Genomic DNA, 14,005 nt, shown 5'->3' with positions numbered 1-14,005 from the left:
CTCTTTCCTAGGGGACACATACACTGGAGGTGGGGGTGGCACCAAAAGCTGGTCCCTTATGGTTACCACCTCAAGAGCATCTCTCATCCCTCCCGTCTGCACTTCCAATCTTGGGCTTGTAATATTCTCAACCGAAAGGCGTTTGTTAGACCCCTGATTTGCAATGGAAACTACCCCCACACCTGTGGCAGGTACTACCTTCCCGCCATTCTGCTCGGTCCCTTCAGAGGAGGGCTCCTGTTCTGTCTGCATCGGTGGCCTGGCATTAAAACGCCAGCTCTGATTGGGATTATAGGGTTCTCTACCTCGTCCTCGCCCCCCCGACCATTGACCTCCATGGCCCCTCTGAGGTCCGTGGTTTCCACGACCAGCAGTGTTGAAACGAAAATTGTCAGCCATCACAAAATCACCCCATTCAAACTTCGCTTCATCGTGCTCTCCCTCCCCGCACTCCTCGTGCCAGTGGCCAAACTCACCACAATTAAAGCAGAAGATCGGTAGCTTTTCATACTTGACCTGATACTGGACTCTCTCTTCTCCCTTCTTGGCTGTGACAAAGCGTTTGATCTTGGAGTGGATATCAATCTTCACCTTGACCCTGACAAACTCACCAAAAAATCCAGCGGGAAGCTTCAACTGGATCTCCTCCACCTCTCCAATTCTGGACGCCAGGCCCTTTACCGCCGGCTCAATTAAGAACTTATCCGGTAGACGGTGTATCTGTGCCCATACTGATAGCTTGTCGAGCTTGAAGGCATCTGGGTTCTTAAAACCATCATATTCCTGCATTATTACCGCCTGATCTCTGAACAGCCATGGGCCTTCTGCCATCGCCTTGTTCCAATCACCAAGACATCCAAACTGTGCCGTGAACAGATTTGCCTTGATTTTCCTCCATGTCACTGACTTAGCTGGATTCCATGCCGCCCTCATGTCATTATACAAAGCATTAGGGCTAAAGGATTTTAGTGTATGAACCCGAACGATCGCAAGCCACTTTGCCGGCTCAAGCATATCCGGCAACTCCTCCTCCCAGATGAAGTCGTCTTCCTCCTCTTCCTGCAGCGTGAGCCTCGCCAGCAGTTCCTCCGCTGATTCCTTCTCCCGCTTCCCCTGTGATCCTGAAGCTTCTGACATCTTGTAGATTCAATCTACACGCCCCCGTTCCCTCTCGGATTTGCTCTATTCCAAGGCTGGGAAGGATCACCAGGATCCCCCGTGATCGGCCCGAGTCTAGAGAGGACAAACAGCGATCGGTGGCCGGGGCGGAGGCAGGATTCCGGCGGTGACGCCGGAAGATATCGAAACCCTAGGGTTTTCGCCCTAGGGGAGGCAGGGCGGACATCTGCCGGCCGACACGTGAAACCAAGCAGTGTAGGCGGTGTAAAAAAAACAGAGGTAGTACTATACTGCACGGTTTTTTTTTGCGAGGGGTTGTACTGCACGGCTACATGGGCCAGGCCCAGGACAAACCGCTCGTTTACGCCCAGTCCGGTCCGCGCGACGTAACCTGGCCTGCACAGCGCATTCTCGTTTCCTTCCGCCGCCGCTCTCTCTCACCTCTCTTTCGTGCGAACTCCCGGCCCCTTTCCTCCCATCCCCTTCCCTTCCCCAAGGACGGGACGCAGGTAGGACTGTAGCACCGGCAGACGGGCGGCGGAGCTCCCCTTTGTCCGTGGAGGTAAAGGACCTCCTCCCCGCCCCCGCCCCCACCCCCGGGCCCCGGCCCCGCCCCCTCCTTCCCCTTCCATCCTCCTCGCCATGGTTCCGTTCATGGTCGCGTTTCGCCTTGGTTTTCTTCAAATTTGTGCGACCAATCTGAGACGCCACGGTTACTTCGGCCGCTGATTTGTGGGGGGTTAGAGTCTAGGGTTCGGGCCGTGTTCGTACCCATGCTTGCGAGGGTAAAATCTGAGACGCGGACTGTTGGAGGTGTAGGGTTTTGACGACGTTCGTGAACTCGTTCGTGCGGGTGTGATTTTTGCAGATGCCTAGTTCTTACTATGAGGCTCGGTTTGCTTGCTTGCTCGGCTTGCCCATGATTATTTTCTCGTGTGGCTTCTTTTCAGGACTGCTTGTGTGATTTATTTATGATTAGGCCGCGTTGAAAAGGATGCTATGTGAAAAATCTTGCCATGTTAACACGGACGCACCTCTTTGCTTGTTAATAATGGCCTAGGATGATGTCTTCTGTTGCTAATTTCAGTTGTACGTTATGTATGATCCGTGGTAAACCTAATGCACCTCCTTAGTTGTTGGCCTATGGTGGTTTTGCTGGTATGGGAAATGTGGAATGCTGTTTCTCATGCACCTTACTAGCTGTAATTGGCCTAAGATTGGTTTTGTTGGTTGAAATATTTGATGCCGTGTTGAATTTGATATAGCAGTGTGACGATGATCCATTCGATGCACTTCTTAGCTGTAAATTACTCGGGTCTTTGCACTGTTGGCATAAATGATCTGAGTCCACCTCCTTCTCGCCAAACAAGTGTGAGGTGCAAATGATGTTTACATTAAAAAATTGGTGTTTCCTGTTGCCATTTAACTTTGCAATACAATGATTAGGTATATGTTAGCACAACATCTGTTGCGGAGCATTAGGTGTAGGGTCATATGGTCAAATGATAGCATGACACCGTTGGAGCATCGTTATGATATGGCAGCCTTGTCATGTTATGGGCTGGGTTCATTTCCATGAATTCAACCATTTTAATAGCAGCAGCATCATTTACTTGTGGTTCATATGCCTTAATTTTGTATAGATGGATGACTTTGGCTGGACCCAGAATGCTGATAGTATGGGCTGCAGTGTGTCGTGGCAAATATACATGCTTACATGGCCATGATCTTTAAAAGGGACAGAACTACCCATTCGCCTGTGGTGCAATAGTTCGGAGAGACATGTAGAATTCCAAACCTACGTTTCGTAACATCTCTAATTAGGCAATGATACAAATTGCCCACTTCTTAGACTGTCACCTTTTCCTCAATTGATTACTGCTGCAGGACAATCTTCATAGCTCTGTTGAGGAACTAGTTACCATGACCCTTCTTGTAGTTGGGTACAACCATAGGTTTTGGCATTGCAAGCCACATCTGCTCAATTTACGTACCACATCATATTCTGCCATTATTAATTCATTGAACCTAAACCTAACACAAACAGCAACGGTGCGTATGTTTCAGTTTTTTTTGTGTGGACTCCACACCTGTTGTTGCTATTATACTGTTGAGCCTGTTGCTTTAAGTGAACTGCTGCTGATAGCAAACTTGTTGAACTAAACTCTTGCTGCTTTATATTTATGGACCTTTTGCAGCTAGCAAACTTGGTAGACTTATTTGTTGTGCTGATTATTCATTGAACTAATGCTAAGCTTGCTTGGACACTTGGATCAGAGTTGATTCTCTTACAGCTCGGCCATACTCACTTTGATGACCACACTATTACTGTTATTTGCTATTCATTTAGGATTCTATGTATTATTTAGGATTCGATGTATTGCTCACTGTACTGGAATATCTCGAACATCAGATTTGAGGAAATTCTGGAGAACTAACTACTTTTTGGTTAGGTCAGAGCAACTATCTAAGATGCCTTGAAATGAAATAGTGCCTGTGGTTGTGTGTTGTAATCCACTATTGTTGTTGTTGAATATTATTTTCTCTACATACATTGTTTCTTTGTTATGTCTTCTTACTAACCCCCTTTATCTGTCAATGTGCATTTCTGCTTATGCTCAAATTGGATCACTTCAGGTCTCTCTCTGAAAAGACATGACCTAGGCCTCCACATTGGGAAGGTGAGTAGCAACCAAGCATGGCGTCAAGGGCGATCATTAGGAGAAGAAAGTATCTCTTGGATCATGTTAACACACCTATCCTCTCGTCTTCCTCCTCTTCATTCCGCCATGGAACATTTGGTTTCAAGCCTGAGCCAAGAATAGCACAACCATTTCTTGAGCAAAGCTTAGGGGACTCGAAGTCTGAGAAGGAGAAGGAGCAATATAGTGTCGATTTGACAAAGGGGGGTCTGCTAGGTCCTGATAACGGGCTTCTGCGACGTCCAGCTCACGTGATTTCTCACTATGGCTATGGAATTGGAAGGAATGAATTCACATTGCCTTTCGGAGCTAGAGGTTTGTTGCAGTCAGTTCGCAAAGCATCAACTGCAACTGCTGGGCAACCTAAATTGGATATTGAAGAACAGGGTGATGAAAACCAGAATAAAAGGAAAAAAGAGGCATCCCCAGAAGAATGTGATCAGGCTGTGGAAGGGCTAAGCACGGCAAAAGCTAAAGCCAAAGCTAAGCAGGTGCAAGATTCGCTAAAGGCTGACCAGTCAATCGTAAAGAAGTTCTGGGCAAGGCTTCTGGGTATTGGTCCGGCTCTTCGAGCTGTTGCTTCAATGAGCAGGTCTAAATTCTTTGTATTTGTCTCAAACCTATATCTTAAGACAAGATATTTCTTTGCTGCCCCATTTCCTGTGCTCTTTTAACACATAAATTTACCTTGTTTTGTTTGTTTGTGCAGAGCTGATTGGGCTGCAAAACTGAAGCATGGGAAAGATGAATTTATTTCCACACTGCAGCATTACTGGCTAGGAACAAAGCTACTCTGGGCAGATGTTAGGATTTCATCAAGATTGCTGGTGAAACTTGCTGGTGGAAAGAGCCTCTCAAGAAGAGAGAGGCAACAGCTCACCCGTACAACAGCAGATATCTTCAGGCTGGTACCTGTTGCCGTGTTCATTGTTGTCCCGTTCATGGAATTCCTACTACCAGTGTTTCTTAAGTTGTTTCCAAATATGCTGCCATCAACTTTCCAAGACAAGATGAAAGAAGAGGTTTGTGACGTAACCACTTGAATTACTAAATGTCTTAGTATCATTATACTGTCCATTGATATTTTTTAGCATGCTGTCATGCTACTAATACTGTATGTATGTCAGAACCTACGACACACAAGTTCTTTGCCCTGTTCTCTTGCTAGTAGATGTGCAGTGCAGTATCATTATGATTCCATGGCTCGTTTACCCTGCTGTATTCCATTTCTGCTGATACGTCAGATTTAGTGTATCATATTTTGAATCGTCCTCCTAGTTCCATTTGTATAGGAACTACCAACATAACTACTTTGCATATTAATTGTCTCATGATTGTTAGCCATTTTCATGTGCAGGAAGCGTTGAAAAGGAAACTGAAAGCAAGGATGGAGTATGCAAAGTTTCTGCAAGATACTGCAAAAGAAATGGCAAAGGAAGTTCAAACATCACGTAGTGGAGAAACAAAACAGACAGCTGAAGATCTGGACGAATTTTTAAACAAGGTATCGCTACCAGCTCTCCTGTATTTCAGATTGTCAATTCCTTTTAAATGTATATTATGAATTTCCTTATATTTTGTTGGATAATTTACATTAAATTAAACTGCAATCAGGTTAGGAAAGGTGAACGTGTATCCAATGATGAAATCTTGAGCTTCGCGAAGCTTTTTAATGATGAATTGACCTTGGATAACATGAGCAGGTTACCCATTATTTCAGTTCTGTACACCCTTGTAAGTACAGGATCAAAATTGTACCAGAGCTGACCAATGTTTTCCTGCAGAGCACGCTTGGTAAATATGTGCAAATATATGGGTATTCGACCTTTTGGTACAGACCATTACTTGAGATTCATGCTTCGGAAAAAACTACGAGAGTAAGTATTTAACTATTTATAGAGAAAACTAAAGGATACACTCTGCAATTTGTGAAGTAGAAGTGAACATGTATACAAATATAAAATTTGTAATTGAAGTGTTAGTTAGCTTGGATCTGTTGCTCTGAAGCATTGTTTTATGTTATGTGTATATATAACTGGAACCACCAATTTTGGAGATAAGCCCATGATTGTGACACTAGGTTCTGCTATCATTTTTCAGAGCTCACCAGACAATCATTCAGATTAGAATTTCAAGTGGGTAATCTAATCCTGTAATACATAGCAGTATGTATTATGACATTAACACAGAAAGGGTAAATTGTGTATATGACTTCTAGTAAAATAAATGAAGTTATTTAGAGGATATTTTACAGCACTTTATGTTAATTCATACACGAAGAGAAAACACATAGTAGTTTGCTGGACGTGGAAGCTTAGTAGACATCAGAGACCATGTCAAATTTATCTACAATTGAGACTGCATTTGAATAGATCTAACATATGCTTGACTCAAACTGTACATAACGTTCACCATATATGTTTATTTACTGTAGTTATATGATAGTCCTGATAACTCTTCATTTACTGGATTTGCCCTTTGTCTTACTCTTTTTGACATTTATTTCAGTGCAATCTGGCATTTATGTTTAGAATTGTGGTGTAAAAATCTAAAATATCTGTTCATTTCTTGCTAATGATACTCTTACGTATGTAGCATTAAGAATGATGATAAAATGATTCAAGCTGAGGGTGTTGATTCTCTTTCTGAAGAGGAGCTCCGGCAAGCCTGCCGTGATCGCGGTCACCTTGGTCTGCGGTCAACAGAAGAAATGCGTCAACAGGTTTGCCAGCATCATTCCTGCGATATTCACCATTTCAGAAGAATACCTGTTTGTTTTGTAGCTTTTTTCGGACTGTACATCAATGTGCCAGTGCCATGATTTCGTATTATCCTAGTAATTACCATGTTCTTGGTGTATTATAGTTTATTGATTAGTTCTCAGTTTTTCTTGCTCTCATTATATTAGTTTATCCTGATGCACTGTTGAAGGAGAACAACATCCATTGCCTCAGCATCCACTTAGAATTAAGCACATCTGAAGTTGGATTGCACTGCCTTTCACCACAACTTCTTTGTGTTCAATTTTTTAAACTGCTACCTTGTAAATGGATATTAAACTTTTGTAGTAATTCCTTGCAATTTTATTTTCTGCCCAGCTACGAGACTGGTTGGATCTATCACTTAATCATGCTGTGCCATCTTCTCTTCTCATACTTTCAAGGTAAATTTGGTTGATGTATTTCCCACTGGCTAGCGGCTAGAACAGCTCTGTTTGGGCTTGCGTCCTTATTCATCTTTGCTAATGCTGTCAGAGCTTTTACCCTGGCTGGGAGAATGAAACCCGAGGATGCTGTGGTAGCAACATTGTCTTCTTTGCCAGATGAAGTTGTGGATACAATTGGGACAGTATTGCCATCTGAAGATTCAGTTTCTGAGAGGAGGAGAAAACTGGAATTCCTTGAGATGCAGGAAGAACTTATCAAGGTGTGTAACACATAGATTGTACTTTTTTATATATATAAATGGGTTATCGATACTAAAAAATTGTTTACTGCTTTACATCGTTTGTCAATGCAACCATGATACTTGGCATAAACCAACACTGATAGTATGTGTGATAAGCTAGCACATGAATGCTCTCTTTGAAACCGTGCTTCATATTTGTATTTTTAGTGGAGTGGGCAGTACTGGCTCCTTATTTTATTAGTTTGTTTATCTCGTGTTAATACAAAAACTCATTTATTTGATGTACTTTTTTTTCTGACACCCCATGGTAACATATGTACCCTGCATTGCCTCAGATTTTGTAATGTGTCTAATATCTTGCCATGCCCTTCTTCTCATAATTGAACCTCAAGAGTCTTGCCTATTCATGTCCTCCTTGTATGCAATATACTCCCTCCGTCCCATAATATAAGAGCGTTTTTTACACTAATGTAGTGTCAAAAACGCTCTTATATTATGGGACGGAGGGAGTATGCATTAAGAAGCTATATATGGTTTGTGCTATTCCATGGTAAAACTAGAATATGTCTAGTAGAAAGGGCATATAACTAAAATGTCACTGTGGAAATAAAATTGTCTGAACTCTTGATATCCCTTTATTTACTAAAGGCCATGTAGTGTAGTGTCAACTGTGAACAGATCATATCATATGAACAACTTCTAGAGACACACCTTATGAGAAAAGGTGTGTCCTGTTCGATTGGGCTGGGGCTTATCTAAAAGCACCTGTGGTTTGGTTCTACTGGAAAAGCTGTTATGGAGTTGTAGGGTCATTTGGCAAACTAGCAGTAAGAGCTGTGGCTGTGTGTGAGAATGTCTAAGATGCACCTAGGGTTCTGAGAGCCTGTTTAAATCTAACGTTGGTTGTGTAAGATTGTGATGATTCAAATTCTACTGATTTGAAGAGAATCACTTAAATTCTGCTGATTAGTCTATAATTATGCTCATTTAACAATCATCACTAGTTTCTCAGACATGTGGCCAGATGAGCTGTTTTCAAGCTTTTCATCTAATAGAAAATTCAGACATATTAAACAAAATGGATCAATTTAAAGCATTATGCATGGGCAACTATGTGAATTGAGAAAGGGTGGACACCAAAGCCGTGAAAACACTGCCCGACCAGCTTTGCATAATATCGCGGTGGGGAAGCCAGCATGGTGCTGCTAACATTGAACTTTTACCTAATTGTTTTAGCATAACGCTCTTACCCAAGTATGTTATTTTCAGCATAGTGCTGTATTGCTGCTAACACTCAGCTGTTACCTGTTTATTTTAACTTAGGGTAATGCTGCTACTGAACATGTAATCAGTTTTTAATGCTTTGTATGAAAATATTCAGGAGGAAGAGAAGAAGAAAGAGAAAGAAGAGAAGGCAAAACAAAAGAAGGAAGAAAAGGCAAATCTCACAGAACAGGAGGCTGCTGAAGAAGATTTGGCTTTAAAGGAAATGACTGAGCCTACTGCTAGGGAAGAAGAAGAACTGACAGAAGCAAAACAACATGACAAGGAACAGCTCTGTAATATCAGTCGAGCATTGGCTGTGCTAGCATCTGCATCGGTATGATCCTAGTCAATCTGTATTTTCTGTCAGTACTTTGCAGACTCTTAATGATAGTGCCATAATTACTTACATTGCAGTCTGTTAGCAAGGAGCGTCAAGAGTTCCTGAGCCTTGTCAACAAGGAGGTACGATGTGAATTTTGAAGTGGGGTCAGAGGGACAATTACCATACAGCATTTTGTTTGTTTGTTGCATGTATGAACTGTTTTACTGTGGAGGCTCAGTAGGACTTAATTGTTGAGGAATGCAGATAAAACTATATAACTCCATGCTTGAAAGAGAAGACACAGATGGGGCAGAAGAAGCTAAGAAGGCATATATGGCTGCTAGAGAGGAGTCAGGCGACACCACAGAGGTTGCTTCAGAGGAAAAGGTCTCGTCAGCGCTGATTGACAAGGTATATATTTCTTCCATGCATGAAAAGTCAAAGCTCGTAACATTCTGGTTCTATTGGTACACTATATATTTCTCTGGTTCGCTGTTTAAGGTGATCGCTTTTCCCTGACTTCTGTCGGTTACCGATGACTAGCTTGAGAAGCTGAAACGGTTAAATTACTTGGGCACAATCTTGTCAGATAATGATTTACCTTTTCCTTCGTTCTTAGGGTATGGTAACATCTTAAATACTTCTCAACATTTATGGAAATAAGTATTGTTTGATTGCCTGCTGTTGGCAAGTTATGTGATACAAGGTAACTGTTACCCACGGGTTTCTACTTTGTAGCGACCATATGGGTTAATTGGCCTTTTATTTGGCCTTATACCCAGCTTTTCCGGTAACCCTGTGATAGTACGTGGTACCAGTTTTCGGCCTAGTAGTCTACTAGACCTAGTTTAGTTTCTTTCCGTTGTTAGTTGGAGATACTAAACAGAACAAACGGATTTCTTCATCATAAACTGTATCCTAAATTAGACAGTATGAATGGATCTCTTCATCATAAACTGCATCCTGAATTAGTCAACTTTCACTCGGTCCTGGCCTGCATATACTGTTGACACCTGCTTGATTGCATTTCCACCTTTACGTTACGTGTTCATGTGGAACAAAATGCTGAACTAGCATCAGCAGAGTTATACTACAAGGGTACTGTGTTAGTTTACATTGAAGTATACGATTGAGAGTTGCTCACAAGTTAGCTCTAGGCACTTATGCTTGGTCGCTGGCACAAGCTCCTCCTTGTGCACTTATAACAATTCTTTCTTGATGCAGCAAATTCTCTCTTTAGCCTAAAAAAAAGAATGATTGAGGTATAGCATGTCAGCATTAGAAGTATAAGGGTCCTGGTTGCTCTTGTTAACAAAGTTACACCGTGTGGCTTTATGACTGATCTCTATGCCTACAGTCGCCACCCCCGAAGTCTTAGTTGGAGAGATTTCTTTGGTGGAGCTACCATTGATGTTGGTCATCTATACATTGTTATAATTTATGGGTTAGTTGTTGACATATACTTTTTGCTGTGTTTTAGGTTGATGCTATGCTTCAGGAACTAGAAAAGGAGATTGATGATGTGGATGCACAAATCGGAAACCGCTGGCAACTGCTTGATAGGTACGTCAATTGCATGTGTATCAGTCGTTTTATATTGCATGCCAGTCAGCTAGTGCATTGTGCTGCTGGTGAATTTCCTCTAGGAGTTTGACCTTCATTAGGGTTTGTTTAGGTGGGAGGGCTAAGACCCAATCCGATCAAACTGAAAGCGATTGTTTTGGTAGTACTTAGTTTCCTGTTGACCTGTAGGGATTGAGCCGTATCAGTGATAAGGTGTACCACCTACCCCTAAGTGGTAGTTTAGTTGTCCATCGCCATTCTTCGATATCTGTTCTTGTGATTTATATGCTGCTCTGGTGCAGATATGTTGACACTTTATAGAAAAATGCCGATTTTGCAATATACAACTAACTACTTTTAAGCAATAACTACAGAGGCAGATGTAGAATAATGGACTCTACTTCTCTCAGTAATTACCCCATTACCGTGACTGATAACAGAGACAAATAGAAAGCTATCTCTACTCCCCGCTGACACTAACAGGTGGTCATCCCTGTGTGTCTACACGCGGAAGGTTAACTTGCCCTTATTTTGTTGGGGGATGAACTGCTGCTCTGTCGATCATGTTTCTCTTTGTTGTTTAATCCTCCAAATCTCCTTTTCGTGCTCCATACTCATTGGCTGTGTAACGACCATGTGAAGTATGGGTGCAACATTAGTCTGTGTGGTAAGTCAAAGTTATAACATTGGTGAGCTAATCTATATGGCTCAACTTCTGGAAGATATGTGAGAAATATTCCTATCTCAGATTCATTCTACAGTTTAGTTACTCGGATACTGCATGAGTTCCCCGGTGCTTACTTATGTGACATGATAAAGGAATATTGATATTCAATGCAATATATAGTACTCCTTCCGATCCATATTAGTTGTCACTCGTCTAGATACATCCGTTTTACTGACAATTAATATGGATCGGAGGGAGTATTCTATTATAGACCAAAATGTTTGGCTGTACTTGGAGCATGTTTTGTCAGCATACTGATATCGTTTGTACCTCATTTGCAGGGATCATGATGGCAAAGTGACTCCTGAGGAAGTAGCAGCGGCGGCAGCTTATCTCAAGGACACCATAGGGAAAGAAGGCGTCCAAGAGCTTATCAGCAAGCTTTCTAAAGACAAAGGTCCTTGTGCTTGTGACATTCTTTTCTGCTCATGGTACCACATGTCCAGTTTTCCCCACTGTTTCTGACAATTTCTTGTGTTTGCAGAAGGAAAGATCCGTGTGGAAGACATCGTGAAGCTGGGGTCTCAAGCCGAGGAAAACAATGAAGATGATGAAGAAGAAGCACGGCATTAGTCGGGAACACACTTGACGACTTTTTTGCGTGTTGAGATGGGTATTCCAGTTCAGGCAGGAACTTCGAGTATCTCAGTTACTCTGTAGCAGTGCGGCATGTATAGATCAGAAGGCAAGACGGCCATTCTTGCGCCCCTCTTGGCAGACCTCGATAGAACCACCAGTAATTCGTAAGGATAACTTACTGTGAAGATGATGACTTGCATATAGTTGGGTTCAGCCTCACGGATCTGCAGGTAAACAGCAACCGAGATTTTAACTGGTTGCTATGGGAGAGAAAATACTGTTTTTGGTTGGTCACGGGATTCGCCACTCCACCCAACAATCTGAGAATTTAATAAGATCTACTTCAACTTCTGAGAAATCGTGGGTTAAGCACACCGTTTGTGAATGAGTGCTATTTGTTGCTTTTACAATCAGTGTGTTATTGGTAGCCGTTATTATCTATCTTTTTATAGTGCCTTTATTATCTTGCCTCCGATCCTAGTCAGTTCCCATTGTCTTGAACTTAATTGTCCACATTTCTACTCACCTGCTACTCCGACCTCCACTGCCGAGGAGGACATGGCCGTCTGGTCCAGCTGCCGCAGCCCGCAGGTGCTACCGTGATTGCTACTGCTCGGTGCCCTCCCTTGCTACTGCTCTGATGGGGCAGATATTAGGTGATGCCACACTTAACATGCTTCCTTCCAAATTTTGAAAAGTCACATTTGAATGTTTCTAAAAAAATCAGTAAAATATTGTTAATGTTCACAAAACATGAGTCTATAACATCTAGAAGTTTCAGACGAAAATTCAAAAAACATGTTGGGAAACAAAAAAGACAAATCTAGCATTAAAAATATCAAAAAAAAGACAAAGCATCTGGATTTGTCTTTTTGGTTTTGTCAATGTTTGTTTTGAATTTTTACGGTTTGTAGGCACATGTCCTCTGAATATTCAGAAAAAAGAATCTGAATGTTTTGAAACATTTAAATGTGACTTTTCAGAAAATTGGATTACGAGAGCACGTGAATATCACCAGGGACAGACTACATCAAAACTAGTGTTCATGATTGCATTCTCTAACTCTTAACACATCACGGGAACTGAATTAGGAGTGGGCCGCCACGAGCCGAAGCCAGCAGCGTTGCGACGAATACTACCCTAGAGATGTCGTCGCCTGCGACTATAACGGTGAGGATATGTGGCAGTTGGGAAGCGGAATTTCGTCCCGTAGAAAAAGTTAGAATTAGGATCAAGAGAAGACATCTCAATTTTCGGGTGGAGGAGGGGCTTTTTGAACCAAAGGGCCGAGCGAATGCTCTAGGATTCGAGCACAGGATCCGACTTGCCCAAAGCTCGGGAACGCTAAAAAGCTGAATGTTAGTGACGGTTTTTTAGAAATAATAATAATGTGGGATGAGTTAGAGTTGCTCTAAGGTTGATGAAGCCGTGGTTTGAATATGCAATCCCATCACATCACATGAATTCAGATATCCATGGGCTGGCAAAACTGACATATCGTTCTTTTTTTCAAAAAAAACTTTCAATCTATTCATCTTCAATCATGGCAGTATAACGAATACCAGAAATAAAAATTACATCCAGATTCGTAGATCACCTAGCGACGGCTACACAAAAGGGTCAGCCGGATGAAATTTTTTCGTCAACAGTTTATTTTGTGAATTTTTTTCGTTCACAGGTCAAATTTGTTGTTTTTGCCCCATGGGCTCGAATTCGGATCTGTTAACGACAGAACGCGTTTCGGTGTGATCACGTTACCCTCCCTCTCCTCTTGGGCGGTTTGGGTACGGACTAGCATGCTTTTATTTTGGGGAAAGAGAAGATGTACCACCACCCGCACCCTTCCTGTCCCGGTCCGTTTACTATGCGCCGACGGTGACAACGGAAGCAGGCCGAGCCAGAGCAGAGCACAGCTAGTCGCCGTTGCCAGGGACAGCTCCTTCCTTCCACCGCGCCAACGCGGGATCTCCCCTCGTAAAAAAGGAAGAAAAAAAACCCACCTCGCCGGAAAAAGTCAATCGGAGTCCTCTCCCCACTCGCGTCAACTCCGCCGTACGCCCGCACTCCCACGCGGCCTAAGCAACCTCCTCCTCCTCCTCAAATCCACCGCCCCAACCCCGGCTCAGCCTCGCTCGTCGTCCTCCTCCTCCCGCTCCTCCCACCTCCCCGCACCCGGACTCGGAGGCCATGGGCGGCTCCTCCTCCAGCCGCCGCCGCCGGGACGACTACTACCCGCCCCCGCCGCCGCCCCTCCACCACTACTCCAACTACCCGCCGCCGCCGCCCCCGCCGCCGCACCACCCCCATCACCACCACCCG

The 14,005-nt window shown here is 43.1% G+C and overlaps 1 protein-coding gene across 1 annotated transcript; it reads left to right on the top strand.

Moving 5' to 3' along the window:
* Positions 1-1,529: 1,529 nt before the first annotated feature.
* On the top strand, positions 1,530-12,093 carry LOC119342200 (mitochondrial proton/calcium exchanger protein-like). Its single transcript, XM_037614052.1, has 15 exons — positions 1,530-1,681; positions 3,757-4,413; positions 4,531-4,843; positions 5,179-5,325; positions 5,436-5,524; positions 5,606-5,698; positions 6,417-6,543; positions 6,920-6,984; positions 7,076-7,247; positions 8,611-8,829; positions 8,910-8,957; positions 9,082-9,228; positions 10,298-10,380; positions 11,389-11,504; positions 11,592-12,093. The coding sequence occupies exons 2-15, from the start codon at positions 3,818-3,820 to the stop codon at positions 11,678-11,680; spliced, it is 2,304 nt and encodes a 767-aa protein (XP_037469949.1). The 5' UTR covers positions 1,530-1,681; positions 3,757-3,817; the 3' UTR covers positions 11,681-12,093.
* The last annotated feature ends 1,912 nt before the right edge of the window (positions 12,094-14,005 follow it).

Source organism: Triticum dicoccoides, chromosome 1B (assembly GCF_002162155.2).
Source record: "Triticum dicoccoides isolate Atlit2015 ecotype Zavitan chromosome 1B, WEW_v2.0, whole genome shotgun sequence".
Classification (NCBI taxonomy): Eukaryota; Viridiplantae; Streptophyta; class Magnoliopsida; order Poales; family Poaceae; genus Triticum; species Triticum dicoccoides.
This window is presented reverse-complemented; position numbering and strand designations above follow the sequence as displayed.

Coding starts and splice junctions, on each gene's coding strand:
- LOC119342200 (XM_037614052.1), top strand. CDS start 3,818: ATGGCGTCAAGGGCGATCATTAGGAGAAGAAAGTATCTCTTGGATCAT. Junction 5,326..5,435: donor TGGACGAATTTTTAAACAAG/GTATCGCTACCA, acceptor AACTGCAATCAG/GTTAGGAAAGGTGAACGTGT. Junction 6,985..7,075: donor TCTCTTCTCATACTTTCAAG/GTAAATTTGGTT, acceptor TAATGCTGTCAG/AGCTTTTACCCTGGCTGGGA.